We start from the raw sequence: 17556 nt of genomic DNA on the forward strand, positions 1-17556 counted from the left end.
AACGTTTCATAACAGAGAGAGGTCAGATGTGAGTCAGTTAGGAGTTAAAACATCCTTTGTGTTCCTCCATTGCTGGGTATCAGCACAGTGAGACTGTCCCCACAGAGTCGGGTGTTTTGGTGCGGAGACAGTCTAGAACATTCCACAGACTCTCAGCAGCAGGCTAAAGCAATAAGCAGGAGTGAACTGCCAAAATCAGCACAGCATCACTGGAAACATTGGTTTCAGTTCTAATCACGGTTTGATTAAAACTCTTCATAATGAAGCAAACTTAAGCATAACTGAAAGGGGAAATGAGGAAGGAGGGAGGAGGACATCAAACTCACAGCGAATCTTGCAAGGATGTAGGCTCCAGCTCCGACGGCCATTCCAATGACGCTCTTCAGACTGTGGTTAACAAACAAACAGAGAGAATATCATCAGAATCTCTTTTTTGATCCAAAATGGATGCAGGTCTAATACACCATGGTCTGTATTCAGCAAAGAATCCCAGAGTAGGAGTGCAGATCTAGGATCAGTCTTATTCATCATGATCTACAGGGCAAAACAGCAGTTCTAATCTGAGACGCATTCTGAATATGAATCCTGAACGGTCAGCAGTGTAAATCCTATGGACTGGGTTCAAATGTATGAGGATGTCACGTACTGACCATAGAAAGCCTTTATTTTCTATGGTGGAGTAGGTCAGGGCGTGACTAGGGGGGTGTTTTAGTTTATTATTTCTATGTGTAGTTTAGTTTTTGTATTTCTATGTTGGCCTGGTATGGTTCCCAATTAGAGGCAGCTGTCTATCTTTGTCTCTGATTGGGGATCATATTTAGGCAGCCTTTTCCCACCTGTTGTTTGTGGGATCTTGATTTTGTATTGTTGCTTTTGAGCCCTACAAGGCTGTATGTATGTTTGTTTCTCTTTATTGTTTTTGTTGCTGGTTCACATTTAAATAAATTATGATGAAACCAAATCACTCTGCGCCTTGGTCTACCCATTTCGACGAGCGTTACAGAGGAGAAATACATTGCGTAATGAAATGATCTGATCAATTTCAAAATCGTATAAAGTCCTTCTTTGGACTTACCCAAAATGCTTGAGGACCAGGGGGAGAGACTCAGACAGCAGATCCATGGAGGGGTACTCGTACCTGGAGAGAAAACAACAACCGTCAGGGTTATAGTACTTCAATTATCAACACTTTACAATGCATCTTATCACAGCCCTCCATCTCTTTATTCCATCCATGGCCTTACACTGGATTCTGCTATCTGTTTTTCACTTTGAATATCTCTCCTATTCAAGTGAAGTGTCAAAGCATTCAGGTAAATTTATCAAGAGAGTGTAAATGTGTCACAAAAGTAATCTAGAATCTAGAACTTTGATGGGGGCCACAAATAATCAGAACTCATCGGTGGGTGCAGTTGCTCGCAGGTCTGCACATTTTTTTTTTTTTACATTTTAGAGTTAATGTTGTGCAATTCACATTTTTCCATGGTGTGTAGAGAGAATGTTGCTGTTTTAAAGCAAGTTTGCTGCAATTTTAGCATGGGGCGGAGAGAAGATTTTGCAACTGATTTCATGCAATTCTAAAAATGAGAGAAATGTTTTCAGTTAATATATCTGACTGAGACTGTATCAGAAAATTGAATGGGGCCCCACGGCTGTAAATTCGACCATATTAACAAGTTTAGATAGCTGGCCGCAAAACTAACTTAGTAATCTTAAAAACGTACAACCAAATTTCGAAATTGCACCTTGTGTACTCTACTATTCTAACTCACAACAGTAAATTGAGTAAAAAAATAAATATAATAATAATAATTGACCTGGGGATATTCAAAAGGAAGCACCGGGCCGCCAGTTGCCCTTCCCTGATCTAGATTCTCTAGATCAGAGGTCAAAGGGTGACAGACAGACGGACACGCTGGCAAACAGACAGGCAGGCTGACCTACATTTGGTGCTAAGGCGAGGTGTGGCGTGGACTTTAGGTGGTTTAACGGTGGGTTCGATTCCGGTCCATTCTCTCCTCTATATTCCCCTCAGTACTATCCAATCAACAAAATAATCTGTGGGATGATGCTAGGCAACTGGACTCACCCGGTAGAGAAGGTGCTGGCCCCCTCGTGCTGTCCAGGGGCATCGACATGGCACACAGCAAAGTGCTGCATGATCTCCTGCATGTCCTCATGCTGGAACATGGAGTCAAAGCACGTCTTGTCTGAAACAACATGGAGGGCAGGGACAAGATGTTAGTGATGAGGTCTCGCATGATTTGTAGATGTCAGATGTCGAACACGGTGACATGGTGACCATTGAGTGTTTCTTCTCAACGTTAGATAATGCTAATAAATAGATAAATCTATTCCATTTGACATTATTTAGCCAATAAAGAGAACCAATTCTCTTCTACAACAATTGACTCAAGCTAAGTAAATTAACTGTCGTTAACCAGCCGTTACAATCAACAGACGTTCTCATTCACTCTGAAGGCAGTAAAACCAAAGTGCATGGGAGCTTTAGACTCACATTAGGGGGTGACATTAAATTCATTAAATATTATGGGATGAATTAAGTGTATGGGGCTTACGGTTCAGTCCAATGTCATGGAAGGTGAGGATGACGGGGCGGTCTCCTTTGGGCACCCCCTTCATGGTGCAGTGGATCCTTCCATGGGGAGTCTCTACATTGTGCTCCTAAAGATGGAATAAACCATGGTTAGCAAATAGGGGTACCACAGAACTCAGTCAACTTTCTGAGAAAATGTTATCCATAGCAAAAAATAAACATTATTGAAGAACTCTACCCGACCTGGACAAGGTAAACCCTAAGCGAAACAGAGTTGAACTGCACCAAGGTATCCATGCTTAGCAGAGAATGGTATTCCAGAACACTGTTCAAACGCACCAATACAGCCTATAGCTCATGTGGTGAGCCCTGAAGATGGCAGTGGAGAGAACTTTATTTCATTTTTTACTTTGATCTGCATGTGTTTTTTCTCCAATACTCAACACATTGTAATCAGAATACATCCACTGACTTTAAGTCCTTCTGAATAAGAGAAAATGCTAATTGACCAAAATGTAAATGCTTCATCCGTAAGAGCCATTCACAACGAAACACAGGTATCCAACCTTCTGTAAAGCAGACCATTGGCTCATGCAAAATAAGTTAGCCTTTCTGCATCTAGTTCTTTCAGTATGTTCCGTTTCTTGAGGAGTCGTCAGCCAGAGCGTCTGGCAGTAATGCTTCAAATAATCAACAATATTCAATCCCACATCATGATTTCTGACTGACGCATATTACTTCAAAGGGACCATTAATCCACAATATTTCTTTACAGTCTGAGATGTTCTCTTCATTCCAATCCCACAAAGGTATAAACAGACGAAAAGCTACAGAAGGTAAACAAGCCCAAGACTATCCATCAAAGCACACTATCAACTATAGACAGAGAGACCCACTAGTACTCACAGAGGTTTCAATCTCAGCCATAACACACTCCATGTCCGAATCCCCCTCAAGAACCATGTTTCCTAGTGCCTTTTTGGTCACCCGTAGGGAGTAGTGAACTGTGAACAGATGTAGTGTTCTGAGCTATAGATCGAATTGGTGGTAAGCTTCTGTAAAGGTGCTTATGAGGGGACTTGCCTGAGGGTTGTGTTTTATACCCCTGGTACTTACTACTCTGCATAAGACCTGGCCTCCCATGGTGCTTTGCACGGTGGTCAAAACAAGCTAATTCTAGCTGAAGAGATCCTTAAATTGGATCAGCACAATGTCAGACAGTGGGGCAGCATGGGATATTTAGTGAAGAGTAGTGCAAAGTGAAGAGTAAGCAAGCCATCAGATCAATGGGAATATACAAGAGCAATGATTAACCTTTAACCCCTTTTGTCAAAATATCCTAATTTGTCAACACATCAGGCAGTCAAGAAAGTGACAAAATAGCACTGGCAACACTAGCAATATAATGAATTATTACTTTTCATAAGCATGTCTGACGCCTTTATAGTGTATAAACTCATAATATGTTAGGTCTATCTGTGGTAATGTTTAAATAGATTGAAAATGACAAATGACAAATTCGTTATGAGATACATATCTTGTCTTATTGGTCTATTTCACAATAATCTGGGATAACAATCCACCATTATCAATGAGGGAGAACCATCTTTATACTACTACTCGATAAGATAAGAGACTATTGGCCCCTAGGGGGAATTTTGTTTTAGGCATTGTGTGAATGTTCAACTTCATAGGTGGCCGGTAGCCTAGTGGTTAAGAATGGTGGGGCCAGTAACCGAAAGGTCTCTGGTTTGAATCCCTGAGCCAACTAGGTGAAAGATCTGTGCCATCAAGCAAGGCACTTAACCCTAATTGCTCCTGAAAGTCACTCTGGATAAATTACTTTGACATAAACACCATACACTGACCAAAACAACTCCAGTTTGAGACCCTTAGGAGGGAGGTTGGGTGTAGCATAGAAGGTCAGGGGCAAAGTCAAGACCCTCATGGCACCCCTATTGCACAGCTTTTGACCAGATTTCTAGGGCCCTGGTCCAAAGTAATACACCACATCAGGAATAGGATGTCATTTGTAATGTAATAAGAGTCAATTACATAACTGAACATTCACATAACCTGTTCACATGACTGGAGGTAAACAACTGACGGCAGTGCCACCTAGGTAGCCAGGGCTAAATTAGCGGCCGTTTGATGCAGACACATGCTGAGCTAATCCCAGACGAGGCCGAGGGAGCGGAGGAAGGAGGAGGGATACGTGTGGACCTAGTGTGTCTGAAGGCAGCCTCAGAATGGGACAGATGGATGAAGTGTCCCTCCTCTACCTACGTCACTAGGGCTCCAAGACACAAAGTGATTTTCAATGTTGCCCTGGAAACCTGAGTTGACTAATCCTAGCCGTCGTGAGGGTCGATTAGCACGAGATGGTTGGCTGCAGGGGGCATACCTCTACTGGCCTCATAGATAACACTCTAGAAGGAAAAGCTGTTTGACTCCCAGGTTGAGAGTCAAACATTTTTAAAGGCACTTCAACAAGTTAAGCATGATTGTTAGGTAGTTGTTTCTATGTGGTGCTATCCAAGGTCCTGAATGTACGTAGTTGGTACATTATGCTGTACAGTTGAAGTTGGAAGTTCACATACACCTTAGCCAAATACATAAAAACAGAGTTTTTCACAATTCCTAATTCTAGTAACAATTCCCTGTCTTAGGTCAGTTAGGATCACCAATTTATTTTAAGAATGTGAAATGTCAGAATAATAGTAGAGATAATGATTCATTTCAGCTTTTATTTTTTCGTCACATTCCCAGTGGGTCAGAAGTTTACATACACTCAATTAGTATTTGGTAGCATTGACTTTAAATTGTTTAACTTGGGTCAAACATTTCGGCTAGCCATCCACAAGCTTCCAACAATAAGTTGGGGGAATTTTGGCCCATTCCTCCTGAAAGAGCTGGTGTAATGGAGTCAGGTTTGTGGGCCTCCTTGCTCGCACATGCTTTTTCAGTTCTGCCCATACATATTCTATAGGTTTGAGGTCAGGTCTTTGTGATGGCCACCCCAAGACCTTTACTTTGTTGTCCTTAAGCCATTTTGCCACAATTTTGGAAGTATGCTTGGGGTCATTGTCCATTTGGAAGACCCATTTGCGACCAAGCGTTAACTTCCTGACTGATGTCTTGAGATGTTGCTTCAATATATCCACATCATTTTCCTACCTCATGACGCCATCTACTTTGTGAAGTGCACCAGTCCCTCCTGCAGCAAAGCACCCCCACAACATGATGCTGCCACCCCCGTGCTTCAAGGTTGGGATGGTGTTCTTCGGCTTGCAAGCCTCCCCCTTTTTCCTCCAAACATAACGATGGTCATTATGGCCAAACAGTTCTATTTTTGTATCATCAGACCAGAGGACATTTCTCCAAAAAGTACGATCTTTGTCCCCATGTGCAGTTGCAAACCATAGTCTGGCTTTTTTATGGCGGTTTTGGAGCAGTGGCTTCTTCCTTGCTGAGCGGCCTTTCAGGTTATGTCGATATAGGACTCGTTTTACTGTGGATAAAGATACTTTTGTATCTGTTTCCTCCAGCATCTTCACAAGGTCCTTTGCTGTTGTTCTGGGATTGATTTGCACTTTTCACACCAAAGTACGTTCATCTCTGGGAGACAGAACACGTCTCCTTCCTGAGCGGTAGGACGGCTGCGTGGTCCCATGGTGTTTATACTTGCATACTATTGTTTGTACAGATGAACATGCTACTTTCAGGCGTTTGGAAATTGCTCCCAAGGATGAACCAGACTTGTGGAGGTCTACAATTTTTTTTCTGAGGTCTTGGCTGATTTCTTTTGATGTTCCCATGATGTCAAGCAAAGAGGCACTGAGTTTGAAGGTAGGCCTTGAAATACATCCACAGGTACACCTCCAATTGACTCAAATGATGTCAATTAGCCTATCAGAAGCTTCTAAGGCCACAACATTTTCGGGATTGTTCCAAGCTGTTTCAAGGCACAGTCAACTTAGTGTATGTAAACTTCTGACCCACTGGAATTGTGATACAAGTGAAATAATCTGTCTGTAAACAATTGTTGGAAAAATTACTTGCGTCATGCACAAAGTAGATGTCCTAACCGACTTGCCAAAACTATAGTTTGTTAACAAGACATTTGTGGAGTGGTTGAAAAACGAATTGTGTGACACCAACTTAAGTGTATGTAAACTTCCGACTCCAACAGTATGTCAAGTCAACAGATAGTCACACAAACGAATACTACAGCAGGCCATACTTTTTCCACTTCAGATTACACAAAGGGTGTGGTCATCTCTTAGTATCAAAGAGCCCACCCAACATGTGGACAAATCTTCCACCACAAATGGCAAGTGCTGCAAGATGAAATATAAATCATTGCCCACTAGATGGGGCTAAATAATATTGAAATATCCTAACCTAATCCACGTGGAAATTCAACTGAGAGTAGGCGCTAAGTGGATCACGTGTGGATTTTTATGGATATGTGTGGACCATAGGGACATACCTTTATCACGAGTTGTGCTACAGCCTCTCTCAACCCCTAGAAATGACAGAAACAGAACAGTTATATAAAGTTAAAGAGATACTTCAGGATTTGGTGAATGAAGCCCTTTATCTACTTCCCGAGTCAGATCAACTTGTGGATACCATTTTTATGTCTCTGTGTGCAGTTTGAAGGAAGTTGCTAACTAGTGTTAGCGCAATTGCTAACTAGGGTTAGCACAATGACTGGAAGTCTATGGTAACTGCTAGCATGCTAGTAGATACCATAGACTGCCAGTCCTTGTGCTAGTCAGCATTGACTGGCAAAACTACTTCTAACTTCCTTTATACTGCAAAAATCCCAAAGTATTCCTTAAAATTAAGCAATTAAGATATGATAACAGAGACAATAATTGTCCTTTGGGGTGAAATATGTTTAAATATAAAGAAAGTGAAAAATGAATTTCTGTATCCATAAGGACCAGTTTCATTGTACTGTGTACATATTTCGGACAATTCCTGACATGCTAAACAGACATAATTCATCTATGCAGTTCAGCTGTCATATAACAACAAAGTGTGAGCTACATGGTACTACTGGGCATGGTATAGATAGAGTGACAGGTAGAGCCTCTAAGATGAGTGCAGATGTCCCCTTCTGCAGCTGCAGCTGCTCTGTGACTCGCTACATCCTGTATGTAGTAACCTGGACTGTAGTGTACTGTGCTGTGGTGTTAGCTTCAACCACAGCCTGTGTCAGGTAGGGAGGGGCTTTGGGATTCCAGTTCAGTGGGGGAAAAGGCCAGGGGGCAGTGGGTTGTTGTTGACATGGTATACAAAGTTAATATTTGCACTTGTCTTTTCCTACTAGCTCTGACTTTGCTGATAAATACTTTGTTGAGGAAATATATACTTGATATGACGCGTTCTTGTCTCACATAACTATCTTAAAATGAATGCACGAACTGTAAGTCGTTCTGGATAACAGCATCTGCTAATGACTAAAATGTACATTTTTCACAGAAAAGTAAACCTGCAGGCTATACATGCAAAGCAAATCACGTGTCTACTTACTGGCAATTCCCTGTCAACAAGCAGGGGTGCTTTTGACGCAACCTGGATATCATCCATGTCTTTCAATTGAGGAAACCTGGAGGGAGAGAGGGATGGTGGGAGAGAGAAAGAGGAGAGGGAGAAAGAGTGTCATTTAGACCCATGAGGACTGGTTCAGCCAGTGGTGGAGCGTTCCTTCATGTTGGGAACCTTTCAATGAAAGGAAGTTTCATATTACACACGTGCCTTTCTGATACTGTAGATGTGTTTTCGTATCATGTTATTAGGATAATAACTTACCACTGAGAAAAACACTGATACAATCTCGTTAAACAGGTTCCAATGTGGATCTTATATGTACAGATGTAGGATCTTAATTTGAGCCAGTTTGATACAGCAGGAAAATAGTCCAGCAGCAACAGGAAATGTGAATTATTATGTGGATTATAATGAAGAGACATTTTTTGTAGGGGTTGATACATTTTTTTTGTTACGGCAAATCAAGTCTGACATTTTTAAGTGGAACCTACAAACTTTAGAAGCTCTTTAAACCTTGAATACACAACATGTTTGCTGAGAAAATTCTCAGCTAAAAAAAGTGTGTTTAAATTAAGATACTACATCTGATACTACACCCCAACCAACCAAAAGTGAGAAAAGGCCTTTTCATTTCCATGACAACATCAGACTGTACAATTAGAAAAAAATCTTATTTACAATGACGGCCTACACCGGCCAAAACCGGACGACGCTGGGACACCCAATCCCAGCCGGTTGTGATACAGCCTGTAGCAACCAATACAAGTTAATAACAACTTTATTACTAAAAAGGCATTACAAGCCAAAGTCGCTTTTCACTGCGCTACATTTCCTATAGCTACATTTCACTGTATAGCAGTGCACCAGGCCCTATACCTACATTTCACTGTATAGCAGTACAAAAGGCCCTATAGCTACAGCTACAGTTTCCAATGCATTCTAAACCAAAATGAACTCAAATGAACTCTTATGAGAGTTGCTCCGGCTGCTTGCTATTTCGACAGAGGCGAGGGAGAAACGAAATCAAGCTGCTGTCTGCAGATCATGCTGTTGTGGATCGTGATGCCATTTTGGTAGGAGAGTGGGAGCGCTGCTGTGCATGCTATTCAAATCAGATGGTAAACAGGCGGGGGCTTTGTGTCCGGCAGGCCGAGGCAGGACAGGCAGGCAGGCCGAGGCAGGACAGGCTTGTATAGGCCAGGAGTCAGGCTCTTCCTCTGTGGTGTGGTGGGCTAACTGGGCTTGGCCGGCTCACAGGAAGCTACTGACAAGGCACAGCTTCCATAGCTCCCATCACACACACATTCTCTGTGACTAATCCTTTCTCATACCCTCTCAGTAAATCTCTCCCTCTTCCTGCCTCACTCTTTCTTTCTTGCTGTGTCTCTCTCCCCCTCTGTCTCTCCTGCTCTCAGCTATAACAATATATTTTGCATCTGATCTACCTACAGGTTTGAGATGCGTCTCTACAGGTTTCAGATGCGTCTCTTCTGGGTAATCTTTAACCTTTTACTGCAGTGATGCTAAATCAGTGGGTTAAACATTATTGTTAGTCTTAAACAAATTTACTTTGAAACAAAAGTGTGCACCTCACACCCACATGGTCATGGGCAAAAAAAGGAGACACCTGTACCATGTCAGATATAATGTTGAAATGTATTACATTTTGAGTCTGCGTCCCAATATTACACTTTATATACATCAGAGAAGACTGAAATATAACAAAACTGTGACATACTGTATGTGTCCATTTTTTTAAACGCAATAATTAATTATGAAAAATATTAACAACATTCCACTCATGAGGCCAAAAGGGGCACTTTTGGCCATTGACTGCATGAAAGGGCTACAGGAAGTGATTCATTTTTGGGCATCTGGCCAGCTTTTCAACAAAACAGCCTCCTGACTCTAGGGTTTTGTCCCAAATAACACCCTATTCCCTATGTAGTGTTGGTCAAAAGTAGTGTACTACATAGGTAGTCATTTGGGATGCCCTTCAGCCAGGCCTCACAATAGCGTAGAGATGAAGAGTAGTATAAAAATAATAATAATAATAATAATAATAAAAAATAAAAAAAAGGGAAATATTTCTGTGGTTTTTAGGAAAAACATGGACGCCTTCTACTGCAAATCCTTTGTTGGAGAAACTGTCCGCCAGCTCCCACTGACATTCCAACATTCAATTCAACTGAAACCATGTGAGAGAAGTTACGTAACCATAAATCATCTGGAAATTCAGATAACAGAAAATATTTATTTACAGCAACAAGGTTAATCCTACGTAGCATAGGAAAGTAACATTAAACCCAAACCAGTTTCCAGACCTGTAAATAGGCTAGGTGCTGAGCCAGTAGTTTGAGGCCACCAAGCAAACCTATATTTACAAGATAAGATTCCCTTCTGACGCCCCATAACTAATATTTTACCTGGCGGTATCAAACACCTCTCAGGACATCAGTAATGTCTCATTGAGATCCACATGGGGCACCTCAAGAGTACAGAACTCTCTCCCAATCCAATTAAAATGGCTTTAGTGGCATGGGAAACATACATGTGCATTGCCAAAGTAATTGAAACAGGTAATAAACAAAAGTGAAATAAACAATCTAAAACGAACAGTAAACATTACACTCACAAAAGTTCCAAAGAAATATAGAGACATTTCAAATGTCGTATTATGGCTATATATATATATGGATTTTTGTTTTAGATTCCGTCTCTCACAGTTGAAGTGTACCTATGATAACAATTACAGACCTCTACATGCTTTTTAAGTAGGAAAACCTGCAAAATAGGCAGTGTATCAAATACTTGTTCTCCCCACTGTATATATATATATATATGGGTTTTGTCCCATGTATATATATACAGTGCCTTGCGAAAGTATTCGGCCCCCTTGAACTTTGCGACCTTTTGCCACATTTCAGGTTTCAAACATAAAGATATAAAACTGTATTTTTTTGTGAAGAATCAACAACAAGTGGGACACAATCATGAAGTGGAACGACATTTATTGGATATTTTAAACTTTAACAAATCAAAAACTGAAAAATTGGGCGTGCAATATTATTCAGCCCCTTTACTTTCAGTGCAGCAAACTCTCTCCAGAAGTTCAGTGAGGATCTCTGAATGATCCAATGTTGACCTAAATGACTAATGATGATAAATACAATCCACCTGTGTGTAATCAAGTCTCCGTATAAATGCACCTGCACTGTGATAGTCTCAGAGGTCCGTTAAAAGCGCAGAGAGCATCATGAAGAACAAGGAACACACCAGGCAGGTCCGAGATACTGTTGTGAAGAAGTTTAAAGCCGGATTTGGATACAAAAATATTTCCCAAGCTTTAAACATCCCAAGGAGCACTGTGCAAGCGATAATATTGAAATGGAAGGAGTATCAGACCACTGCAAATCTACCAAGATCTGGCCGTCCCTCTAAACTTTCAGCTCATACAAGGAGAAGACTGATCAGAGATGCAGCCAAGAGGCCCATGATCACTCTGGATGAACTGCAGAGATCTACAGCTGAGGTGGGAGACTCTGTCCATAGGACAACAATCGTATATTGCACAAATCTGGCCTTTATGGAAGAGTGGCAAGAAGAAAGCCATTTCTTAAAGATATCCATAAAAAGTGTTGTTTAAAGTTTGCCACAAGCCACCTGGGAGACACACCAAACATGTGGAAGAAGGTGCTCTGGTCAGATGAAACCAAAATTGAACTTTTTGCAACAATGCAAAACGTTATGTTTGGCGTAAAAGCAACACAGCTGAACACACCATCCCCACTGTCAAACATGGTGGTGGCAGCATCATGGTTTGGGCCTGCTTTTCTTCAGCAGGGACAGGGAAGATGGTTAAAATTGATGGGAAGATGGATGGAGCCAAATATAGGACCATTCTGGAAGAAAACCTGATGGAGTCTGCAAAAGACCTGAGACTGGGACGGAGATTTGTCTTCCAACAAGACAATGATCCAAAACATAAAGCAAAATCTACAATGGAATGGTTCAAAAATAAACATATCCAGGTGTTAGAATGGCCAAGTCAAAGTCCAGACCTGAATCCAATCGAGAATCTGTGGAAAGAACTGAAAACTGCAGTTCACATATGCTCTCCCTCCAACCTCACTGAGCTCGAGCTGTTTTGCAAGGAGGAATGGGAAAACATTTCAGTCTCTCGATGTGCAAAACTGATAGAGACATACCCCAAGCGACTTACAGCTGTAATCGCAGCAAAAGGTGGCGCTACAAAGTATTAACTTAAGGGGGCTGAATAATTTTGCACGCCCAATTTTTCAGTTTTTGATTTGTTAAAAAAGTTTGAAATATCCAATAAATGTCGTTCCACTTCATGATTGTGTCCCACTTGTTGTTGATTCTTCACAAAAAAATACAGTTTTATATCTTTATGTTTGAAGCCTGAAATGTGGCAAAAGGTCGCAAAGTTCAAGGGGGCCGAATACTTTCGCAAGGCACTGTATATATATATATATGTATATATATATACACAGTGGGGAGAACAAGTATTTGATACACTGCCTATTTTGCAGGTTTTCCTACTTACAAAGCATGTAGAGGTCTGTAATTGTTATCATAGGTACACTTCAACTGTGAGAGACGGAATCTAAAACAAAAATCCAGAAAATCACATTGTATGATTTTTAAGTAATTAATTTGCATTTTATTGCATGACATAAGTATTTGATCACCTACCAACCAGTAAGAATTCCGGCTCTCACAGACCTGTTCGTTTTTCTTTAAGAATCCCTCTTGTTCTCCACTCATTACCTGTATTAACTGCACCTGTTTGAACTCGTTACCTGTATAAAAGACACCTGTCCACACACTCAATCAAATAGACTCCAACCTCTCCACAATGGCCAAGACCAGAGAGCTGTGTAAGGACATCAGGGATAAAAATTGTAGACCTGCACAAGGCTGGGATGGGCTACAGGACAATAGGCAAGTAGCTTGGTTAGAAGGCAACAACTGTTGGCGCAATTATTAGAAAATGGAAGAAATTCAAGATGACGGTCAATCACCCTCGGTCTGGGGCTCCATGCAAGATCTCACCTCGTGGGGCATAAATGATCATGAGGAAGGTGAGGGATCAGCCCAGAACTACACGGCAGGATCTGGTCAATGACCTGAAGAGAGCTGGGACCACAGTCTAAAAGAAAACCATTAGTAACACACTACGCCGTCATGGATTAAAATCCTGCAGTCGCACGCAAGGTCCACCTGCTCAAGCCAGCGCATGTCCAGGCCCATCTGAAGTTTTCCAATGACCATCTGGATGATCCGGAGGAGGAATGGGAGAAGGTCATGTGGTCTGATGAGACACAAATAGAGCTTTTTGGTCTAAACTCCACTCGCCGTGTTTGGAGGAAGAAGAAGGATGAGTACAACCCCAAGAACACCATCCCAACCGTGAAGCATGGAGGTGGAACCATCATTCTTTGGGGATGCTTTTCTGCAAAGGGGACAGGACGACTGAACCGTATTGAGGGGAGGATGGATGGGGCCATGTATCGCAAGATCTTGGCCAACAACCTCCTTCCCTCAGTAAGAGCATTGAAGATGGGTGGTGGCTGGGTCTTCCAGTGAGACAACGACCCGAATCACACAGCTAGGGCAACTAAGGAGTGGCTCCGTAAGAAGCATCTCAAGGTCCTGGAGTGGCCTAGCCAGTCTCCAGACTTGAACCCAATAGAAAATCTTTGGAGGGAGCTGAAAGTCCGTATTGCCCAACGACAGCCCCAAAACCTGAAGGATCTGGAGAAGGTCTGTTTTGAGGAGTGGGCCAAAATCCCCTGCTGCAGTGTGTGCAAACCTGGTCAAGAACTACAGGAAACGTATGATCTCTGTAATTGCAAACAAAGGTTTCTGTACCAAATATTAAGTTCTGCTTTTCTGATGTATCAAATACTTATGTCATGCAATAAAATGCAAATGATTTACTTAAAAATCATACATTGTGATTTTCTGGATTTTTTAGATTCAGTCTCTCACAGTTGAAGTGTACCTATGATAACAATTACAGACCTCTAAATGCTTTGTAAGTAGGAAAACCTGCAAAATCGGCATTGTATCAAATACTTGTTCTCCCCACTGTGTGTGTGTATGTATGTATATATACAGTGTTGTAACGATGTTCAAATAGTTAAAGTACAAAAAGTAAAATAAATATGGGTTGTATTTACAGTGTTCTTCACTGGTTGCCCTGTTCTTGTGGAAACAGGTGACAAATATTTCTGCTGTGATGCACACTGTGGTATTTCACCCAGTAGATACGGGAGTTTATCAACATTTGATTTGTTTTCGAATTCCTCGTGGGTCTGTGTAATCTGAGGGAAATATGTGTCTCTAATATGGTCATACATTTGGCAGGAGGTTAGGAAGTGCAGCTCAATTTCTACCTCATTGTGTGGGCAGTGTGCACATAGCCTGTTTAGGGCCAAATAGCATTAGTTTGGAAGGGCCAAATAGCATAGTTTGGAAGGAATTAACCAAAAAAACTAAGCAATGTGTCAAGTAATTATCTTTTTGTTATCTCGTGATTTGGTTGGGTCTAATGGTGTTGCTGTCTTGGGGCTCTGTGTGGTTTGTTTGTGAACAAAGCTCCAGGACCAGCTTGCTTAGTGGACTCTTATCCCGGTTCTTCTCTCTGTGGATAATGGCTGGGAATCGCTTCCTTTTAGATGGTTGTAGAACTGAACCACTCTTTTCTGGATTTTGATTATTCGCGGGTATCTGCCCAATTCAGCTCTGCATGCATTATTTTGTGTTTCACGTTGTACAAGAAGGATATTTTTTCAGAATTCTGCATGCAGAGTCTAAATTTGGTGTCCCCATTTTGTGAGTTATTGGTTGGTGAGCAGACCCCAGACCTCACCATAAATGTCAATGGGTTCTATAACTGATTCAAGCATTTAGCCAGATCCTAGGTTTTGGCCTTTCTAGGGAGTTTTTCCTAGCCACGGTGCTTCTACACCTGCATTGCTTGCTGTTTGGGGTTTTAGGCTGGGTTTCTGTACAGCACTTTGATATATCAGCTGATGTAAGAAGGGCTATATAAATTTGATTTGATAAATGGTATATGTCACGCCCTGACCTTAGAGCTTTTTATGTCTCTATTTTGGTTTGGTCAGGGTGTGATTTGGGTGGGCATTCTATGTTCATTTTTCTATGTTTTTGTATTTCTTTGTTTTGGCCGGGTATGGTTCTCAATCAGGGACAGCTGTCTATTGTTGTCTCTGATGGTGAACCATACTTAGGTAGCTTTTCCCACAGGGTTTTTGTGGGTAATTGTTTTCTGTTTAGTTTCGTTTCCTTACAGAACTGTTCGTTTTCCTCTTTGTTATTTATGTTTTGATTTAATAAAATATAATGAACATGTACCACGCTACGCTTTGGTCCAGTCATTTACAGGAAGAGGAGCGTGACAGTATGTCAAATTTCATGTTCATTTTGATGGCGTAGAAGGCTCTCAGATTGTTTACAACTTTGAGGAAGTTACCTGTTGTGGTGATGTTTAGGCCGAGGTATGTATAGTTTTTGAGGGCTCTAGGGCAACGATGTCTAGATGGAATTTGTATTTGTGGTCCTAGCAACTGGACCTTTATTGGAACGCCATTATTTTTGTCTTACTGAGATTTACTGTCAGGACCCAGGTCTGACAGAATCTGTGCAGTTCTAGATGCTGCTGTAGGCCCTCCTTGGTTGGAGACAGAAGCGCCAGATCATCAGAAAACAGTAGGCATTTGACTTCAGATTCTAGTAGGGTGAGGCCGGGTGCTGCAGACTGTTCTAGTGCCTCTGCCAATTTGTTAATATACATTTGAGGTCGGAAGTTTACATACACCTTAGCCAAATACATTTAAACTCCGTTTCACAATTCCTGACATTTAATCCTAGTAAAAATTCCCTGTTTTAGGTCAGTTAGGATCACCACTTTATTTTAAGAATGTGAAATGTCAGAATAGAGTGATTTATTTCAGCTTTTATTTCTATCATCACACTCCCAGTGGGTCAGAAGTTTACATACACTCAATTAGTATTTGGAAGCATTGTCTTTAAATTGTTTAACTTGGGTCAAACATTTTGGGTAGCCATCCACAAGCTTCCAACAATAAGTTGGGGGATTTGTGGCCAATTCCTCTTGACAGAGCTGGAGTAACTGAGACAGGTTTGTTGGCCTCCTTGCTCGCACATGCTTTTTCAGTTCTGCCCATATATTTTCTATAGGATTGAGGTCAGGGCTTTGTGATGGCCACTCCAATACCTTGACTTTGTTGTCCTTAAGCCATTTTGCCACAATTTTGGAAGTATGCTTGGGGTCATTGTCCATTTGGAAGACCCATTTGCGACAGAGCTTTAACGTCCTAACTGATGTCTTGAGATGTTGCTTCAATATATCCACATATATCCACATCATTTTCCTACCTCATGAGGCCATCTATTTTGTGAAGTGCACCAGTCCCTCCTGCAGCAAAGCACCCCCACAACATGATGCTGCCACCCCCGTGCTTCACGGTTGGGATGGTGTTCTTCGGCTTGCAAGCCTCCCCCTTTTTCCTCCAAACATAACAATGGATTAAAGGGCCAAACAGTTCTATTTTTGTTTCATCAGACCAGAGGACATTCCTCCAAAAAGTATGATCTTTGTCCCCATGTCTGGCTTTTTTATGGCGGTTTTGGAGCAGTGGCTTCTTCCTTGCTGAGCGGGCGTTCAGGTTATGTCGATATAGGACTCGTTTTACTGTGGATATAGATACTTTTGTATCTGTTTCCTCCAGCATCTTCACAAGGTCTTTTGCTGTTCTGGGATTGATTTGCACTTTTCGCACCAAAGTACGTTCATCTCTGGGAGACAGAACACATCTCCTTCCTGAGCGGTATGACGGCTACGTGGTGCCATAGTGTTTATACTTTTGTACTATTGTTTGTACAGATAAACATCTGAAGATACCACGTTCAGAAAATGCTCCCAAGGATGAACCAGACTTGTGGAGGTCTACAATTTTTTTCTGAGGTCTTGGATGATTTCTTTTGATTTTCCCATGATGTCAAGCAAAGAGGCACTGAGTTTGAAGGTAGGCCTTGAAATACATCCACAGGTACACCTCCAATTGACTCAAATTATGTCAATTAGCCCCTCAGAAGCTTCTAACGCCATGACATCATTTTCTGGAATTTGCCAAGCTGTTTAAAGGCACAGTCAAGTGTATGTAAACTTCTGACCTACTGAAATTGTGATATAGTGAATTATAAGTGAAATAATCGGTCTGTAAACAATTGTTGGAAAAATGACTTGTGTCATAACAGACTTTATAAATCTATTGTTTGTTAACAATAAATTTGTAGAGTGGTTGAAAAACAAGTTTAATTGACTCCAACCTAAGTGTATGTAAACTTCCGACTTCAACTGTATG

At 41.4% G+C, this 17556-nt stretch overlaps 1 protein-coding gene across 2 annotated transcripts in view; it reads right to left on the bottom strand.

The window, feature by feature from the left end:
- Positions 1 to 17556, bottom strand: part of LOC110496659 (protein NDRG1) — a 42189-nt gene that overhangs the window by 16924 nt on the left and 7709 nt on the right. Inside the window, exons 2-7 of one of the 2 annotated variants that reach the window (XM_036953443.1) lie at positions 8102 to 8177; positions 7050 to 7085; positions 2580 to 2685; positions 2090 to 2210; positions 1076 to 1138; positions 327 to 387 (exon numbers count right to left, since the gene is read on the bottom strand). In XM_036953443.1, the coding sequence (XP_036809338.1) occupies positions 327 to 387; positions 1076 to 1138; positions 2090 to 2210; positions 2580 to 2685; positions 7050 to 7085; positions 8102 to 8158 (444 nt within the window). In that variant the 5' untranslated portion in view covers positions 8159 to 8177. Of the gene's footprint in view, positions 1 to 326; positions 388 to 1075; positions 1139 to 2089; positions 2211 to 2579; positions 2686 to 3463; positions 3621 to 7049; positions 7086 to 8101; positions 8178 to 17556 lie in introns of those variants that run through there. The other variant, XM_036953444.1, reaches the window with a different exon arrangement.

Source organism: Oncorhynchus mykiss, chromosome 18 (assembly GCF_013265735.2).
Source record: "Oncorhynchus mykiss isolate Arlee chromosome 18, USDA_OmykA_1.1, whole genome shotgun sequence".
Classification (NCBI taxonomy): domain Eukaryota; kingdom Metazoa; phylum Chordata; class Actinopteri; order Salmoniformes; family Salmonidae; genus Oncorhynchus; species Oncorhynchus mykiss.